General features: G+C 37.2%; 1 protein-coding gene across 6 annotated transcripts in view; it reads right to left on the reverse strand.

Annotated features, from left to right (window-relative positions):
* slc12a5a (solute carrier family 12 member 5a) overlaps positions 1-16,950 on the reverse strand; it is a 135,646-nt gene that overhangs the window by 8,253 nt on the left and 110,443 nt on the right. For 2 of the 6 annotated variants that reach the window (XM_077528391.1, XM_077528395.1), the window contains exons 7-25: positions 16,311-16,558; positions 14,997-15,208; positions 14,741-14,908; positions 14,570-14,668; positions 12,676-12,733; positions 12,091-12,265; positions 11,882-12,000; positions 10,700-10,798; positions 10,492-10,611; positions 8,420-8,524; positions 8,027-8,195; positions 6,684-6,879; positions 6,054-6,223; positions 5,806-5,937; positions 5,094-5,201; positions 4,056-4,181; positions 2,666-2,919; positions 1,190-1,204; positions 859-992 (exon numbers count right to left, since the gene is read on the reverse strand). In XM_077528391.1, coding sequence (XP_077384517.1) covers positions 859-992; positions 1,190-1,204; positions 2,666-2,919; positions 4,056-4,181; positions 5,094-5,201; positions 5,806-5,937; positions 6,054-6,223; positions 6,684-6,879; positions 8,027-8,195; positions 8,420-8,524; positions 10,492-10,611; positions 10,700-10,798; positions 11,882-12,000; positions 12,091-12,265; positions 12,676-12,733; positions 14,570-14,668; positions 14,741-14,908; positions 14,997-15,208; positions 16,311-16,558 — 2,707 coding nt within the window. The remainder of the gene's footprint in view (positions 1-858; positions 993-1,189; positions 1,205-2,665; positions 2,920-4,055; positions 4,182-5,093; positions 5,202-5,805; positions 5,938-6,053; positions 6,224-6,683; positions 6,880-8,026; positions 8,196-8,419; positions 8,525-10,491; positions 10,612-10,699; positions 10,799-11,881; positions 12,001-12,090; positions 12,266-12,675; positions 12,734-14,569; positions 14,669-14,740; positions 14,909-14,996; positions 15,209-16,310; positions 16,559-16,950) is intronic. The other 4 variants (XM_077528394.1, XM_077528397.1, XM_077528393.1 and 1 more) reach the window with 3 other exon arrangements.

Genomic DNA, 16,950 nt, shown 5'->3' on the forward strand with positions numbered 1-16,950 from the left:
AAAAAAGAAAAACTTTACTATATGCATGGTCGCTTAAAAAACGCCTTACTATACATGGTCGTTTAAAAAAAAAAAAAAAAAAAAAGGTTTACTATATACATGGTCGCTTAAAAAACGCCTTACTATACATGGTTGTTTTAAAAAAAAAAGAAAAGATAAACTTTACTATATACATGGTTGCTTAAAAAAAACGCCTTACTATATGGTCGTTATATATATATATATATATATATACACGGTCGTTTAAAAAAAAAAAAAAAAAAAAAAGCTTTACTATATACATGGTCGCTTAAAAAACGCCTTATTAAACATGGTCGTTTAAAAAAACAAAAACAAAAAACGCCTTATTAAACATGGTTGCCTTACTGTACATGATTATTTTTTAAAAATGCTTTAAATACAAGACCAAGCAACATTAACATTTATTAAATTAATTATTTTAAAATAAAAAATGTACAAATATAACGTAAAATTAGTATTAATAATCTTTTATTTTTGTTTGTGATTATGCCAATTTTAAATACCGCATTTCAACATAACACGTTATGTATGTTGCATTACCATTCTGTGTGTGATTGTAGTGTGATGGGAAAAAAAAAAAAAAAAAAAATGATTGCACTGCTACAAGCAACCAGCAGAGGGCGCGACTACCCAAAAGACCAACATTGGGTTGCTCTTTCGATGCGACAGTTCTGTTCACAAACAAACATTTACCGTATTTCCTCAAATAGTTGCTTACCCTCAACAAGACGTCTCTCTTCCCCTCATCAAAAATAATCATTTAACAGCCATTTTAAATCGTGTTTGTTGTAGTCAACCTCATCCCGTTTTTGCAGGATGACATCCGCAAAAGGATACAGTTCTCGTCACCCGTCCGGTTTTTGGGTGGCCCGGGCATGTTGAGCAGGACCAGCTTGGCCTCCGAAGACTTCTTGGTGATGGCCTCGTTGAGTCGCAGCGCCGTGTGCATGCGTCGCACGTTGAACTGGTTCCTGGGCGCACGCACAGAGACACGGGAACAGAACAAGGTTGTCGGGTTTGTCAGGCAAAGACAAAGATCACTTCCGTGGCGGCGGGTGACAGATGCTCACTCGCACACGTTTTCATTGTCCTCATACGCTCATGTCTATTCGGTAAATAAAATAAAATAAATAGCCGGAATGAGGTTGAAAAGATCTTTGGTACTTACAGGTTCTCCCATTCACTGCAGCAGGAGCGAGAAGGGAAAGATGTAGATATCAGAACCAGATGTAGTAAGAGTACTCACGCTGTACTTAAGATGAAGTACTAACAAGATACGTGTGTAAAAAAAAAAAAAAAAAAAACCTACAGAAAAAGAATTCCTGATTCAACTTACTTAATTGGATAAAGATTTTTACTGTCAATTACAGTTTACCAACTACAAATGTACATCTTTTTAGCCATCGATAGCCATCGAAGAAAACTTTTAATTTTCTGCCACTAGATGGGATTAGTGTTTCATGATGGACATTGGTGGCAAAAAAAAAAAAAAACAGGACATTTTGTTCATTGTCAATTACTAGTTTGACTAGTCACTAGTATCCACATATATATATATATATATATATATATATATATATATATATATATATATATATATATATATATATATATATATTATATCACATTTGTTATTGCTCAGTTGGGTTGTTATGATTCCTTTGCACAAGTTTGTAAGTAAAATAGGAGTGTCACGCGATTAAAATTTTAAAATCATAATTAATCACATGATTTCAATAGTTAACACAATTAATCACAAATTTAAATATATATTCAAAACATACAATAAAATGTACAATATTTTTTTCCTAAGTCTTCATACTCTTGTCAACATAAAAGAGGGGGGGAACTAATAGAAATACGGCTGCATCTTTTAGTCATTGATACAATAATTTCATCGCAATTCATAAAATTGAGTTAAAATTTAAAAGATGTAAAAATGTAAAAATGTACTGTAAAAATGGAGTGTGATATTGATTTGTGTTGAGTTCATTTTTCTGCCACTAGATGGCATCATTGCATTTGTATGACGTTGGTGACAGCTCAGTGCATTTTTTTTCATATTAAGAGCCACCTTACAGTAAAAAAAAAACGAGTGTGATATTGAATTTTGTCAATTTTTTTTATTTTTCTGCCACTAGATGGCATCATTGCATTTGTAAGACGTTTTCTTTCTGTGCATTTTTCTTTTCATATTAAGAGCTATCGAATCTTTAACATGAAGTAACTTTAAATGTGTAAAATACCACTTGAACTCAGTCTCCCACAAATATATTCATTATTATTATTATATTTATTACTGCTAAATTTTGAGGTTGACATGTCTGCTGCGCTGCAACTGGAATTCGCCCAGTATAGGCTTTGCAAGTCATGAATCACGTGTTAAAAAAAAATAAAAAATAAAAATTGGTGGCGTTAAAGGACCTTTAAATGAACTCAAAATGAATGCATTAATTTTGACACCCCTAAAGTCAAGTAAAGCATGAGCAATGTTTTTACATCTGTTGTATTTGAATTTTTAAAGCCTCTTGACATCATATTTAATAATTTTTAATGCCATTGTAGGCCTTCATTTCAGCAAAATCCACTTCGCGTCACGGTTTTCGGACAAGCCTCGATTGCGTGGGCGTCGCTGAGCACTCACGGCTTCATGTTGAAGATGTCCTTGATGCCGCACGGTGTGGCAGCGCCGGCCGGCTTGCCGGCGTCGCCGTCGCACTTCTCCGTCCAGGTCATCTGAACCTGTTCGCCGGGGCTCTGGGCCGCCTCGGCCGGCGGGGCCGGCGGCGGGGCGACGTCGGCGGCGGCGGCGGAGGAGGGGCTGGTCGGGGTGGTGGTGTTGTCGTGGATGAGCTGCACCTGGGCAGGGGGGGGCACAGGGGGAGAGGCCGACTTTGACTATGAGGTGAAGGAGGAGGACGGATGGTAAGCGAGGCCGGTGGTGGCGAGAACACGTAAATCCACGAGTGTTGGAATGCGGGTCAAAGTCACAGAATGTTTGAGAGGGACAAGAAGAGAGGAAGCGGGGTTCAACAACACCATCTTGTCATTTGGTAGACGGAAAACTTAAACAGAAAAAAAGATCAACTAAAACATGTTGGTCAAACACGGCATGCAGTACTTCGTAATCGGACTCATGGCTGACTGGACGAGAGGGACGATAACTTTTTTTTTTTTTTTTTTTAGCATTTTTTTGCTGCTTTTTCATTTACTGTCGTATTTAGTTATTTGATTTTTTTGTCTTTTTTTTAATTTCATTCCTTAAAAAAAGAGAAATTGTTTATTTGTAACAATGCAAAACAGAATAAATATGCTAATGAAAAGCTTCAGTGTTGTGGTATTACAATTTAAGTAATATTTAAATATATTTAAAGTACACCATTGTAGTGCTATTTTCTAGGGATGGGTATCAATTCACAAGAGTTCCATTCAATTCGATTTGGATTCTATTTACTTCAGTTCAATCCGATATTGACTAATTATCTAACATACATTACTTTCTTAAATAACAAGGACAAGATTAAAAAAAAAAAAAAAAAAAAAATCCAAAACATTAAATTCCAAATTCAATTTTGCAGAGGCAGTAACTGCTTAAATGATCGATTTACAGTATTAATGAAAATAGCACTTTAGTGTTACACAATTATTGAAATTAGCGTGGATGAAGTGAAAATGTTTTTCATTATTCTTATTCAATAATGGTAAATATAAATTAAAAAGATTGTGAATTGTCATAAAATGCGATAATTCAAGTCTTTCATGAATGTAAGAAAATACTTTTAAATTCATGTGAACCGTAAATTTCAAGAAAACAGGAAGATACAAAAAATGTGGCCTTTAAAGTTCTATTTTCTTGTTAATTTATGGGGAAAAAAAGATATTAAACGATTCAGGGTTTGATGAATCAATATGATGCACGGAAAGGGATATTGATTATTCAATTTCTTTTAAACCCAGCTCTCATATTTTCTTTAAAAAAAAAAAAAAACAGAAGTTTGAGAGGAAACCGACATCAACTCGTGCGAGCTCTCTACCTCCTCCTCCGGCTTCTCCTCCTTGCCGGCCGCCGGCGGCTCTTCGCTCACACTCAGCTGGGTGGTGACAGACGCCGGGTTCTTGCGCCGAATGGAGCCGCGGGATGAGTCGGTAATGCTCTGGATCTGTTAAATAAAAATAAAATAAAATAAAGAAAAAAGTTAGAAAGAAGAAATGTTGTTTTTTTTTGCTTTTAACTCATTTGCTCCCAAAAACGTGTAAATACGTTTTTTTTTATGTTTTACGTGTCCTAAAGACGTATTTATACGTTTTTAAAAAAAAATAAAAAATTTATGCCAGAGCATACAGAAGGCTTTGATGCAGCCTCTCAACTGCAAAGAACGGTTGCAGAAATGGTAGTTATTACACAAACGGCCAGCAGGTGGCAGCAGAGCAAAGGAGATCAACCAGAGCCGTGTAGAAAAAAAGCTAAATTACTTGGAATTTTATATAGATTTGTGAAAACTGATGAAACTTAGCTCTCATCTAATGCTAATTGCTGCAAAATGGAAACAGATAGAAACATACTTTTTTTTTTCCCTGATGAAAGAAGAGATCTTTCTTTTGATGGGTCCCATGCTTTTATGGCAATAGAACACAATATTCTGTGGGCCTTGCAAAATCAGTCAAAATCCAGTAAAACAGCCGGGAGCGAACAGGATTGCGAAATGTGAAAATGGCGGCGAGTGAATGAGTTAAGCACAGTTTGACTCACATAAAAGTGAAGCAAAATAGCAAGCATGTTTCAACCTTGCAGGAGGTAATAATAGCACTAGGCTCAGATCAATATCTATTTATTCCATCTCTCTGCCAAGACAACGGCGCTGTCACGCTCCGCAGCAAAGATTGCAGAAGGGGGGGAATATGGCGTCCCAAACGCTCTCCTGCTTCGGTCCAGCAGCGCTTTCTTTCACGTGTCGCGTCAAGTCGAATCAAAAAGCCGAAGCTGAAGCCGTCAAGTCCCATTTGGGAAACACGTTTTTTTTTTTGGAGTGTGCCTTCGTCAGAGGCGAGAGGACGGGCGGGAACGTTCTTACCTCGCGCTCGCGCTCGTTCTTGGTCAGGTTGATCTGCTTCAGCATCTGCGAGCGCTGTTCCATCACCAGGGTCTTCTCGTACGTGTATGCCGAGATGTCGCTGTCGTGCTGCGGGCGGGCAAACGCAACAACGATAGGAAAAAAAATTAAAAAACGACATTACAAGCAATCACAAGTGAAAAAATCGGAATTCTCGAGTTGGATTTGAGCACATCTGGTGCCCATTTACCGTCGAGTAAAAGAGATGCCTTAAAAAAATGCATATTTGTAGGTGCCAGGGTGTACTGATTAGCCCCAAGACAACATGAATAGCCCACGGGTCTGTTCTAAAGACAGCTCATCAGTGACTTGTTAACAATTAGAATAATATTAAAATGTTTTTTATTTTTTATTTAAATTTAACATTGTACACATTTCTTGATATATATATAAAAAATATTTGATTTTATTTTATTTAAAAAAAAAAAAAGAAGAATTTTAGAGCAGTAATTTTTATTTTTTATTTTTGGTTTTGAGAGCTCAGAATTGTTCATTATTATTATTTTTTTTACTTAAATTTAACATGGTACACATTTCTTGATGTATTCTATAGTTTGTTTAAAAATAAAAAATACATTGTGTTCATTGGAGTAAAAATGTTTTCGGCAACAAGCTCCAATTGAAAATGAATGGTTTTTTTTTTCTTCAAATAATTGATATGTCGGTAAGTCACCATTTCCACCACTTCCACCATGGCGTCGATGCGGAGATGATAGAGGAAGGTGGTCAGGTCTTTTTTCATCTGGATGCTGTTGTCGTCCATCTGGGCCACGGTGAAGATGCGCATCTTGCACTTCCTCCAAACCTGAGAGGGAAAAACCAAAACAAAACAATGTTGTTGCAGCAGGACGCTTCAACTTCCTAAAAAAAAAAAAAAAAAAAAAAAAAAGAGAGAGAGAGAGAAAGGAGCTTGTGTCACACCTTGTGCTGGCGCAGGAGGAAGGGGAGCAGCATGAGCATGCCCCCGTCGTGGACGATCCACCACACGTCGATGTGGCCCTCGGTGAAGCGTTCGCCGTTGGACGGGAAGGCGGCGATGTTCTTGGGGACGAGCAAGGCCAGGTGAGCCGCCGTGGTTTCTCTCACCAGCTCTGCAAAGGAGGACAAGACGGATGCAGAACGCTCGGATGCGGCTTTCTGATAAAAAAATACAACTGATTTTGCATTATTAACTCAGTTGCTCCCAAAAACGTATAAATACGTTCTATTTTAAATGTTTAAAGTGTCCCAAAGACGTATTTATTTGTTTTTTTTTTTTTTTGTGTTTTTTTTTTAATGCCTCTCAACTGAAATTGCTAAAAAACTGAAACAGATATAAATATACTTGTTTTCCCGATGAAAGGATACTTTAATCTTTCTTTTGGTAGATTCCATGTCTTTCTAGCAATAGAACACGATATTCTGTGGGCCTTGCAAAATGAGTCAAAATCCAGTAAAACAGCCGGGGAGTGAAGGAGATTGCTTCCGAGAAAATGGCTTGGGAGTGAACGAGTTAAGCAATACAAATTGCGTGGACGCAAATGTGTTCCGACGTTTTGTCAGGCAACCCACCGACAAAGTTCCTCCAGGTCTGGTGCTCGTCGCCTTGCCTCCAGTTGCGCGGCCACGACACCAGCATGGCGTTGTGCTTGAGGCCGCCCAGCCCGCTGGCCTGGAGCAGGTGGGAGGTGGCGTCCCGCAGGTTGGACGACACCGTCACCTGACAGAAGCCCTTCACCTTCTCCGTCTCCATCAGTTTACGCAGCGCCTGCGGGGAGGTCGGAAAGCGTTTGAAAATTCAGTCAGTTGCAGTTAGCGACGTCAAATTTGCGAGGCGTGTCCGTCATAAGTACAACTACTAAAAAGTCGCAATGACCGAAACGATACAGGACGTCTGCCATTTTGGTTTGAAAAGTCATTTTGGCAATTTTCAGGACAAACTCGCACTCGAGCGCACCATTTAGAGGAGTAAAAAAAGATATGGCAAGTAGGAATGTCGCAATAATGGCAATATCGTGATATTAAAACTCCCACAATATATCACCGTAGTCATGTCACAATATTAAAAGCAGCACATCTGTTTAAAAAAAAAAAAGTCGGGTTGATTCTATTTGTGCAGTTCTAGCACCCTGTCTAGTTTTTTTTGTTTTTTTTTAGTGCAGCTTAATTTTCACAAGGCATGTTTTGACCCTTCTATGCTGTATTGTACAAAAGCACATTATTGTGTGTGTGTTTTTAGTATGAGAAGCTATGTATGTGGCATTTAAGTTATGCAAAAGCTATGAGTAGCTTTTTTTGCACAAACTATGTATGTTAAATTTACGTTAAAACTGAGTCAAAATCAGTGTACGTTATTGTCTGAACATCTTTGCACAATATTTATTTTTTAATAAATCAAACATTGTTTAAATGTTTTTTGTTTTTTGAAACTTTTGATTAAAACCAATTAACATCGTAATTGTCCAAAATGACAGAAAAAATATATATTTATTAAATTTTATTTATGATTAATTTTATTTTTTGGCCATATCGCCCAGCTCTAGTGTGAGTGCATTTTTTTTATTTATTTTTTCTACAATATTGTGACCTTTTTTGTATCCCCACAATATCGTGATAATATCGTGATGTTTGGATATCGTTACATCCCTAATCGCAAGTAGTGCTCTCACTATTGAATATTTTTAGAATCGATGACTCTCTCGATTATTCAATCAATAAATCAGCTATTCAGATTCATTTAAATTTTACATTATAAAGTGTATTAAAAAAACAAACTTTCTAACTTTTCCATCAGAGCTTTAACGCCATCTTGTGGCAACTTTGAGTGTTACAGAAAGAGGACAAAAATACACTTCAAGCTAATAGGTGAATTTTTCACAAATGTCGGAATTTAAAAAAAAAAAAAAAAACCTTACCTGCTCGGCTCTCTGAGTGTGTTCGTAGTTGTCCAGGTAGGTACCCACCAACGCCGTGCCCACGATGGTCAGGCCCTTGCCCGCCTTCAGCTGGTTGGTGAGCGAAAGCAGCCTGGGCTGCTCCACGTTCTGCTCGCCGTCCATGCTGACCAGCACCAGCAGCTGGGGCCTGCGGGGGGCGACAAAAGCCACAGTAGAGGCGAGGGGGGGCGAAAAAAGTCAGGGCACGAAAGGGAAGAAGCTGAAGTCAAAAAAGTACAAGTGGGGGAAAGAGCGTGACGCGTTAACGGCTTTGCGATGCGGAGATGAGACGAGAGCTTGATTGGCGGACATCTTGTTGATTTCGCTGTCGATTAGCAGCGCACGGGGACGTTTGCGGTTGCGTTTGCTTACCTCCAGTTCTTGGTGTGGGGGGGGCCTTCCTCCAGACGCATGAGAGCGTAACGTGCGGCGCTCAGGGACAGACCGCGGATGCCGTCGCCCCACTCCTTCTCCGCACTGCGAAATGCGCACGCACGCGCGCTCATCAATCATGTTGTCGTTTATCACATGCTCAAGTCAAATAGAATGCGACACAACAGCCTTGCGGATTCACGTACCCCTGCACAGGCTATAATAAAAATGCTCAGGTTTGATTTTTTTTTTTTTTTTTTTTTGTTGAACGATATTGCGGTTACACAGTACTGCATACACAAAAAATAAATGAATTTGTATTTTGCAGTTTTAAACATACAGCAACAGCTTAACATTCAACACTGATCATTTGACGATGATGATAAAATGATATTAATTACATAATTGAAATTTGAACATTTTTAATAGGGATTCCAGTTTGAGTACTCGAGTACTTTTTGGTAATTTTCGAGACTTACCAATACGAATAACTGGTATCGGTACTCACCCACCCCTACTTTTTAAACTTTATTCTGCTGTACTTTATTCTATGACTGAACAGGTCTTAAAAGTATAAATATGGCGTGCATATGATCAGTAAAGTTACATTTTGATTTTTACAGTATTTTGATCAAATCTCTTAGTGTTTTTTAAAAAAAATTCTCATTGGAGTGGCCAGAACTGTATTTTATTTAATTTATTTTATTCATGTAAATTTAAAATTTATACATCATATAATAATAACATGAATAAATATCATGTTATTATTGTATTTATTGAGCTAATTATTTATTTATTCATTTTTTTATTTTATTTAAATTATTTGAATTTTTGCTCATTTGGTTTTTGGTTTTCTTTTGATTTTCTTTTATTATTTTTTACTCCAAATATGATCAAAGACATATTCAATGTTATAATTCATACATCACATAATAATAACATTTATTGAGTTAATCATTTATTTATTCATTTTTTATTTGTATTTATTTTATATCAGTTGTATTTTTGTTAATTTTGTTTTTCGATTTTCTTTAGATTTTCTTCTCTTTTTTTTTTTTTTAACTCCAAATATGATCAAAGACATGTTCAATAAATGTTATAATTCATACATCACATAATAATAACATTTATTGAGTTAATCATTTATTTATTTTTTTATTTTATTTTAGTTGCATTTGTGTTCATTTAGTTTTTTGATTTTCTTTTCTTTTTTTTTTTCTTTTTTTACTCCAAATATGATCAAAGACATGTTCAATGTTATAATTCATACATCACATAATAATAACATTTATTGAGTTAATCATTTATTTATTCATTTTTTATTTGTATTTATTTTATATCAGTTGTATTTTTGTTAATTTTGTTTTTCGATTTTCTTTAGATTTTCTTCTCTCTTTTTTTTTAAACTCCAAATATGATCAAAGACATGTTCAATAAATGTTATAATTCATACATCACATAATAATAACATTTATTGAGTTAATCATTTATTTATTTATTTTATTTTATTTTAGTTGCATTTGTGTTCATTTTGTTTTTTGATTTTCTTTTCTTTCTTTCTTTTATTTTTTTTACTCCATATATGATCAAAGACATGTTCAATAAATGTTATAATTCATACATCACATAATAATAACATTTATTGAGTTAATCATTTATTTATTTTTTTATTTTATTTTAGTTGCATTTGTGTTCATTTTGTTTTTTGATTTTCTTTTCTTTCTTTTTTTTTTTTTTACTCCATATATGATCAAAGACATGTTCAATAAATGTTATAATTCATACATCACATAATAATGACATGAATATGTTATTTTGTATTTATTGAGTTAATGATTTATTTATTCAATGTTTAAATTTTAATTTATTTTATATCAGTTGTATTTTTTTGTTCATTTGTTTTTTTTTCTTTTATATTTGTTGTTACTCCAAATATGATGAAAGAAATGTTCAATAAATGTTTAGCTCTCCACTACAAGAATTTCAATGTTCAATTTAGAGATTGAAATAAGATGGCTCCTCCTAAAAATATAACAATAATATTCATATGAATCTTCATTATGATCACTCACCCTGCAAACTCAATATACTTGTAGATGGAGCCGGCGATCACCATGGCGACAATGGCGTAGTACCAGGAGCACAGGAACATGAGCGTGAGACACAAGCTCATGCCCAGGAAGGACAAAGTCCTGCGGGGGGACAAAAGACGAGCGGGGTGAGAAGACGTGCGGCCGTCGTGGAAAGAAACGAGCGAGGTGGAGTCTTTTGGACGCGCACCAGTGGTAGAACTTAAAACGGGGTCTCCAGTTGGGGGTTCGCAGCAGAGTCTGCAGGGCGCACGCCAGGTTCACAAACATGTAGCACATCAGGAAAAACCTGAAAAACGCAGAAAAGACGGGATGAGAATATTCTGGAAAATGCAACTTCAAAGAAAATCATGTAAAAAAAAATACCTGTGGATTAGTGTTCATTTTATCCAACATTTGAAAGTTTAGTCTCAGTTTTAGTCCAGTTTCAATCACGTGTTAGTTTTTAATGATAGTTAGTCCACCCCATCCCATTTTTATGTAGTCTATTTTTAGTCGACTATAAATAGAGCATTTTAGTCCAAGAAAACATCATTTTATTTGTTTAGTTTTAGTCTAGTTTTAGTCAGGACAATCATTTGACCCCAGTATATTTTTTTTTGTCAGCAAATATGTTGAACATTTCGGATTTAAAACAATTTCACATACAATTCTCTTGCATCTTTTTGATGAAAAACACAATTACAGTGTATCAAGTGGCTACTATGGCACCATGCTACGAGCTAGCAAGTTAGCATTAGTTAGTGGTCGGATTAATATTATTGTTGGAACGTTATAGCTGTTGGCTTTTGTTTTTTTGTTTTTGTTTTTAACAAAAACAAAAAATTTTCGTCTCATTTTTGTTCATGAACTAAAATATCCGTAGATTTTGGTCCAGTTTTTTTTTTAAGTGAAGTAAATTTTCGTCTAGTCTTCGTTAGTCGACGAAAATGCATAATGACTTAGTCCCAGTTATTGTTTATTAATGAAGTTTTTAGTCTAGTCTGGTCTAGTCTTAGTTCAGTGAAAAATGTGCATTGACGAAATTATTTTTGTTGAGTTTTTGTTGACGAAATTAAAACTACAGTGGATACATTTTTTAAAACCTAATTTTGGTTATTTATTCTATTTATTAAACATTCTGCAAATTTGCCATGACAAGGGCTTACTAAAAGATATTAAGGGAGTAATTTATTAATTCATGCCTTTTTGTACGGATTAAACCCGCAAACAAAAAAGAATAAAGACAACAGGAACGTTATTAAAAAAATTTGCAACTGCTGGACCTGATCATTTCTATTTTCCTGTGGGGCTGCATTAGAAAATGACTTTCACCATATACACTAGCCACCAGAATGCACTTAGCGCCTCCGGAATAGGTTAAAGACCTCACATGGACAAGATGGGGGCCACGGAGTCCAGCGAGGCGATGAGGATGCCGCTCTCGCAGATGAACGCCGTCAGCAGCAACGACCACGTGGGCTCCCCGTTGGCCTTCCCGTGCCCAAAAATCTACAAAACATCAACCAAAAAAATACAAAATATAGCGGTCCACTTTTCGATCCGAACTTCTACTTTTAAGGCGGCGGCGGGAAGACCGACCCGTAGCGCGGGTACGATTCCATCCTTGGCGATGGCCTGCAGAAGACGCGGCGCCCCCGTCAGGCTCTGCAGTCCGGCGCCGCAGGTGGAGAAGAAGGAGCCGATCACGATGACCCACGGCGACGGCCACGCCAACGTGCCGATGACCAAGTTCCCGTGCACACCTTCACCGAACCTAAGTCAGGATTAGTGTTAATTTCGGCAACAACAACAAAAAAACTAAACCAAAATAAAGATGAGGAAATTTATATGAAATAGTTTTAGTTCAATATAATCTGCTGACAAAAAATATATAGAGGGGTAAAATGGTTGAACTGACTAAAACTAGACTATGACTGAATAAAATTACGTTTTACTAAAATAAAGACTAAAATGTCAGATTTCGACTAAAAATGGACAAAATAAAAATGGGTTGAGGTTGACTAACTGTGACACAAACTACACACACACACACAAAAAAAAGTCACAAGTGTGACTGACTGAAATTGGACGAAAACTGAGAAAAAATGGCAGCCAAAATTAACACTAGTCAGGATGGACGTCAGCTTACAGAGATTAAAATGATCGTGCGGATGAGGCACTCACTTGTCTCGGAGGACCACGCCGTCAATGCAGGCGCCAAACAGAACAACGCTGGACATGTCTGAGCAGGTTTATTCAGGAACGTGAACAAGCTTGATCACGATATTTCTTCCAAATGTTGTGCAGTTTTCTGAAGACATTACCAACTTTTATATGAGGGAGGCGTCCATTTGAGAGGTCTTTATTTCATCAAAATGACAAACTGCTGAGGATGGTATTTCTGTTAGTAGTCACCATTGGGTGGTTTTCTTCACAACTGATAGAGTGTCATGCTTTTATTCAAGGGAGGCATTCACTTAAGAGAAGGTCTTTATGTTTACTGCGTAAAATTCAAGTGCAAAAGCATGCAGTTGCTGTGGACTGCATCTCCTGAAACAGTTGCTGCAGTGCAATTGTCGACTCACGTAGCCTGTTGAGCTTTAATTGGAGGGAGGCATCCATTTGAGAGGAGGCACTTATTTGTACCAAATGCTCATGCACTGGGTGGCGCTAGACGGTATTTCTAAAAAAAAAAAAAAAAAGTTGCTGCTGTTATAGTAGATATTGCCAGATTTTGTTTGAGGGAGGCATCTATTTAAGAAGAGGTCTTTATTTGTACTAAATGCTCATGTTCAAGGTTCAGGTGATGTTTCATGCTGATGACTTCAACTAGTGGCCCTAGGAAAATTGCATTGCCATTCTCATATTTGAGGGGTGGTGTCCATTTGAGAGGAGGCTTTTAATTTTACAATTACTTACACCGTAACTTGAAACGGTGGATGGATGTGAGCGGGATGCACGAGTATCAAACGAAAGACTTCGCAGTGCTTAATGCACTAAAAGACCCTGAGCTTCGAAATCGATTTAGTCCGGGATAAAATCTCAGTTGATCAATGACGGTGGTAACTAATATCCTTCAGCTTTATTAAGTCACATTTGCATTAGAGGCCCGACCGTGCGATTAGGAAACCTAATCAAATTTGCTCAGACCCTACCAGCCGATTACTGTGCGACAAGATGGACGACGCGCATCAGCACCGCTGCGTGCGACTCCAGCGGCTACGTCACATTTCAGCTGGGGACGTTACTCAACTGTTGACACTTTCATTTTAAGGGGGTGTCTATTTGACAGGAGGTCTTTCGTCATACAAAAATGTCTGTGTAATATATTAGACATTGCCAACAAGGGCGCATTTTTATTTGAGGGTGGTGTCTTTTTTTTTCCAGAGGAGACCTATATTCATAGAAAACAAATAACATGATGAGGATGACCAAATTTCTTTGAACGAGTAGCCATGGACAGGCTTTTATTTGAGGGAGGCGTCCATTTGATCAGAGCTACAACATGGTTACATAAAAAAGGGTGGAACTAGAAACAATACGGATGACCGTATCTCTTTAAATAGTGACCATGGGAAGTTGTTTACTCACTTTTGTTTGAAGGAGGTTTTCACTTAAGAGGAGGCGTGTAGTTGTTAAAAACGCCACAATAAAAAAAAATAAATAAAAATAAATAAATAAAAAAAAGCACAATGTTTACGGCCATATTCCTTCAAATAGTGCCCTGTCATTTCCCCAACTGCAAACAATTCTAGGCTTTTATTTGAGGGAGGCATCCATTGAAGAGACATTAATTTGTACAAAAATACCACTGTAAAATTAAAAGTTGGCACTACACAATGCTGACAAGCAAATTTTTCCAGATAGCGGCCACGGATAGTTTTTTGACATTCATGCATAACCAGGCATTTATATGAGGGAGGCGTCTATTTTGAGAAAATGTACAAAATGTTCATATGAAGGGTGAAGCTAGACACAACGATGCATTCGACGTTATTACACCGAACGGGTGTACGGACGAGAATATCGAAGCGCAGTACCGTTTGCCGTACTTAAGAGGGCAGCACTGAGAGGATACAGACAAGGGAGGTGGTGGTGATGGCGCAGATGGTTCCCACCGGGATGGACTTCTGGGCGTCGCGCAGGTCACCGGAGCGGTTGGAGCCGGCCATGATTCCTGGACAGAAGATCACGGACGTCAGCATCCAAAGACAAAAAAGTCGACCTGAACCCGAGTCCAGTCGTTCACCTGTCACCGAAGGGAAGTAGATGCCGACCAGCAGCGTGAAGAAGCTGGTGATGTCGGCCAGCACGTAGCGGTTGGCGTTGGTCAGAGGCTCGTCCGGCTCCTCCGCAGACTCCATGTAGAGCCGGGCGATCAGGTCCCCCTTCTCGTAATACGTCGCAAACAGGTTTTCTGCAAGCGGGAACCGCCGTCGCATTACAGTCAATCCGTTTTTTGTTTTTTGTTTTGTTTTGTTCTTTGGAAAGTGTGGCGATCTGACCCGTCCAGATGCCGCTGGTGACCCCGGGGATGCCCTGGATCTGCGTCACGTTGTTGGCCACAAAGTATTTGTCGCAGGTGGCGTTGAGCAGGGACGAGTCGCAGAACATGCTCCACAGCTGCGTGGTCACCGTCCCGTTGGCCGTTTCCACCGTCTTGGCGCACACGTCGAACGTTTTCCACACCAACGTGCGGTTGCCCAGCAGACAAACGCTGCAGGAAGGCCGGAACAAAAAAAAAAATTAATAAAAACTCAAAATAATGCAAACCATTCTCCTCTTATTGTTGTTCAATGGAAATCTCCAAATTGATCTTTATTAGGGGTGTCAAAATTAGTGTGTAATTGTGTGTAAGTTCCTTTAACGCCACAAATTTTTTTAATGCACATTTTTTTCCCGAAAAAAAAAAATCATGCAATTCTATGGAGATGAATATGATGTAATTTGTAAAAAAAATAAAAAATAATAATAAAAAAAATATACCTGTAGAAAAAAAATCTAAATTTGTATCTGTAAAAGTCGTGAGTTGTACCTGTAAAAATTCTTTGCACCTGTAAAAAAAAATTACCTGCAAAAAATTGTATGTAAAAAAGATATAACTGTTAAAAAAATGTGTACTAAAAAAATCTGTACCTGTAAAAAAAAGATTGTACCTGTAGAAAAAAGTATAAATTTGTATCTGTAAAAGTGGTGATTTGTACCTGTAAAAAAAATGTACGCAAAAAAAATTTACCTGTAAAAAAAATTTATACTAAAAAATAATTTGTACCTGTAAAAAAAAAAAAATAGCACCTGTATTTTTTTATTTACAAGTTACTTTAGCACCATATTTACCTCCATACAATTCCAGTAGCAATGCAGCAGACATGTCCACATCAAAATTTAGCATTACTGTAAAAATAATGCATAAGATGTGCAGAATTTCACAGGTTACTTCATGTTTAAGAGATTATATAGCTCTTAATATGAAAAGAAAAATGTACTGAGCTGTCACCGATGTCTTACAAATGCAATTATGCCATCTAGTGGCAGAAAAATAACAACACAATATCACACTCGTTTTATACAATATAGTACTTTTTTTAAACTGAATTTTATGAATTATCATGAAATTACTGTGTCAATGAGTAAAAGATGCAGCCACATTTCTATTAGTTTAACATTTTTGTGATTAATCGTGATTTAACGATTGAAGCCATGTAGATAATTAAAGGAATTAATTAAAAATTGTAATCACCTGACACCCCCAATGTTTATAAATGTTTATCCCCAATGTTGTACAGATCATTAAAAAAAACAATTTGAAGAGCACTTACGGAAAGTCGGGCGGCTCCACGGCCGTCTTGATGACGCCGGCGTAGACGGCCACGATGGAGAGAATGACGCAGGCCAGGAAGACCAAGGCCAGCTTGTTGACGTACTTGACGCCGACAAACACCACGGTGGCCATGGAGGTGAGCAGGATGGTGCCGTACACGCGCATGTTGTTGAGCAGCGCCGCTTCCGCCTCCGCGCCCTCCAGGCCCTCCAGCGGGAAGATGGCCGCCTTGGGCATGATGTAGATCTGAACGGGCACACATGCAATGTTATTAGGATTGTTAAAAAAAAAAAAAAAAGAAAAGAAACAACAACAAAAAAACTGAAACATAAATGTAGAACAACATAAAAAAAATTGAAAATTGCACAAGAAATCTGTAAAAATTTTCACGAGCATCATTTTTTTGTGTGAACACTTTTAATAACATTTCATCTTAAACATCTTAGAACAAAACTGTTAAATATGCCTCCAAATGTTTGTGTTTCTAGCTAATTCGTGCAACAGAGAATGCTTTAACTAATTCAAATGGAAAAACGTATATATATGTTTTTTAATACTTTCTCCTTTATTCCAAAAAACTTGTTTTTTTTTGTATATGCTAGAGCATACAGATCTGATCTGAAGAGTCGCTTAAAGCA

Source organism: Festucalex cinctus, chromosome 8, assembly GCF_051991245.1.
Source record: "Festucalex cinctus isolate MCC-2025b chromosome 8, RoL_Fcin_1.0, whole genome shotgun sequence".
NCBI classification, from domain to species: domain Eukaryota; kingdom Metazoa; phylum Chordata; class Actinopteri; order Syngnathiformes; family Syngnathidae; genus Festucalex; species Festucalex cinctus.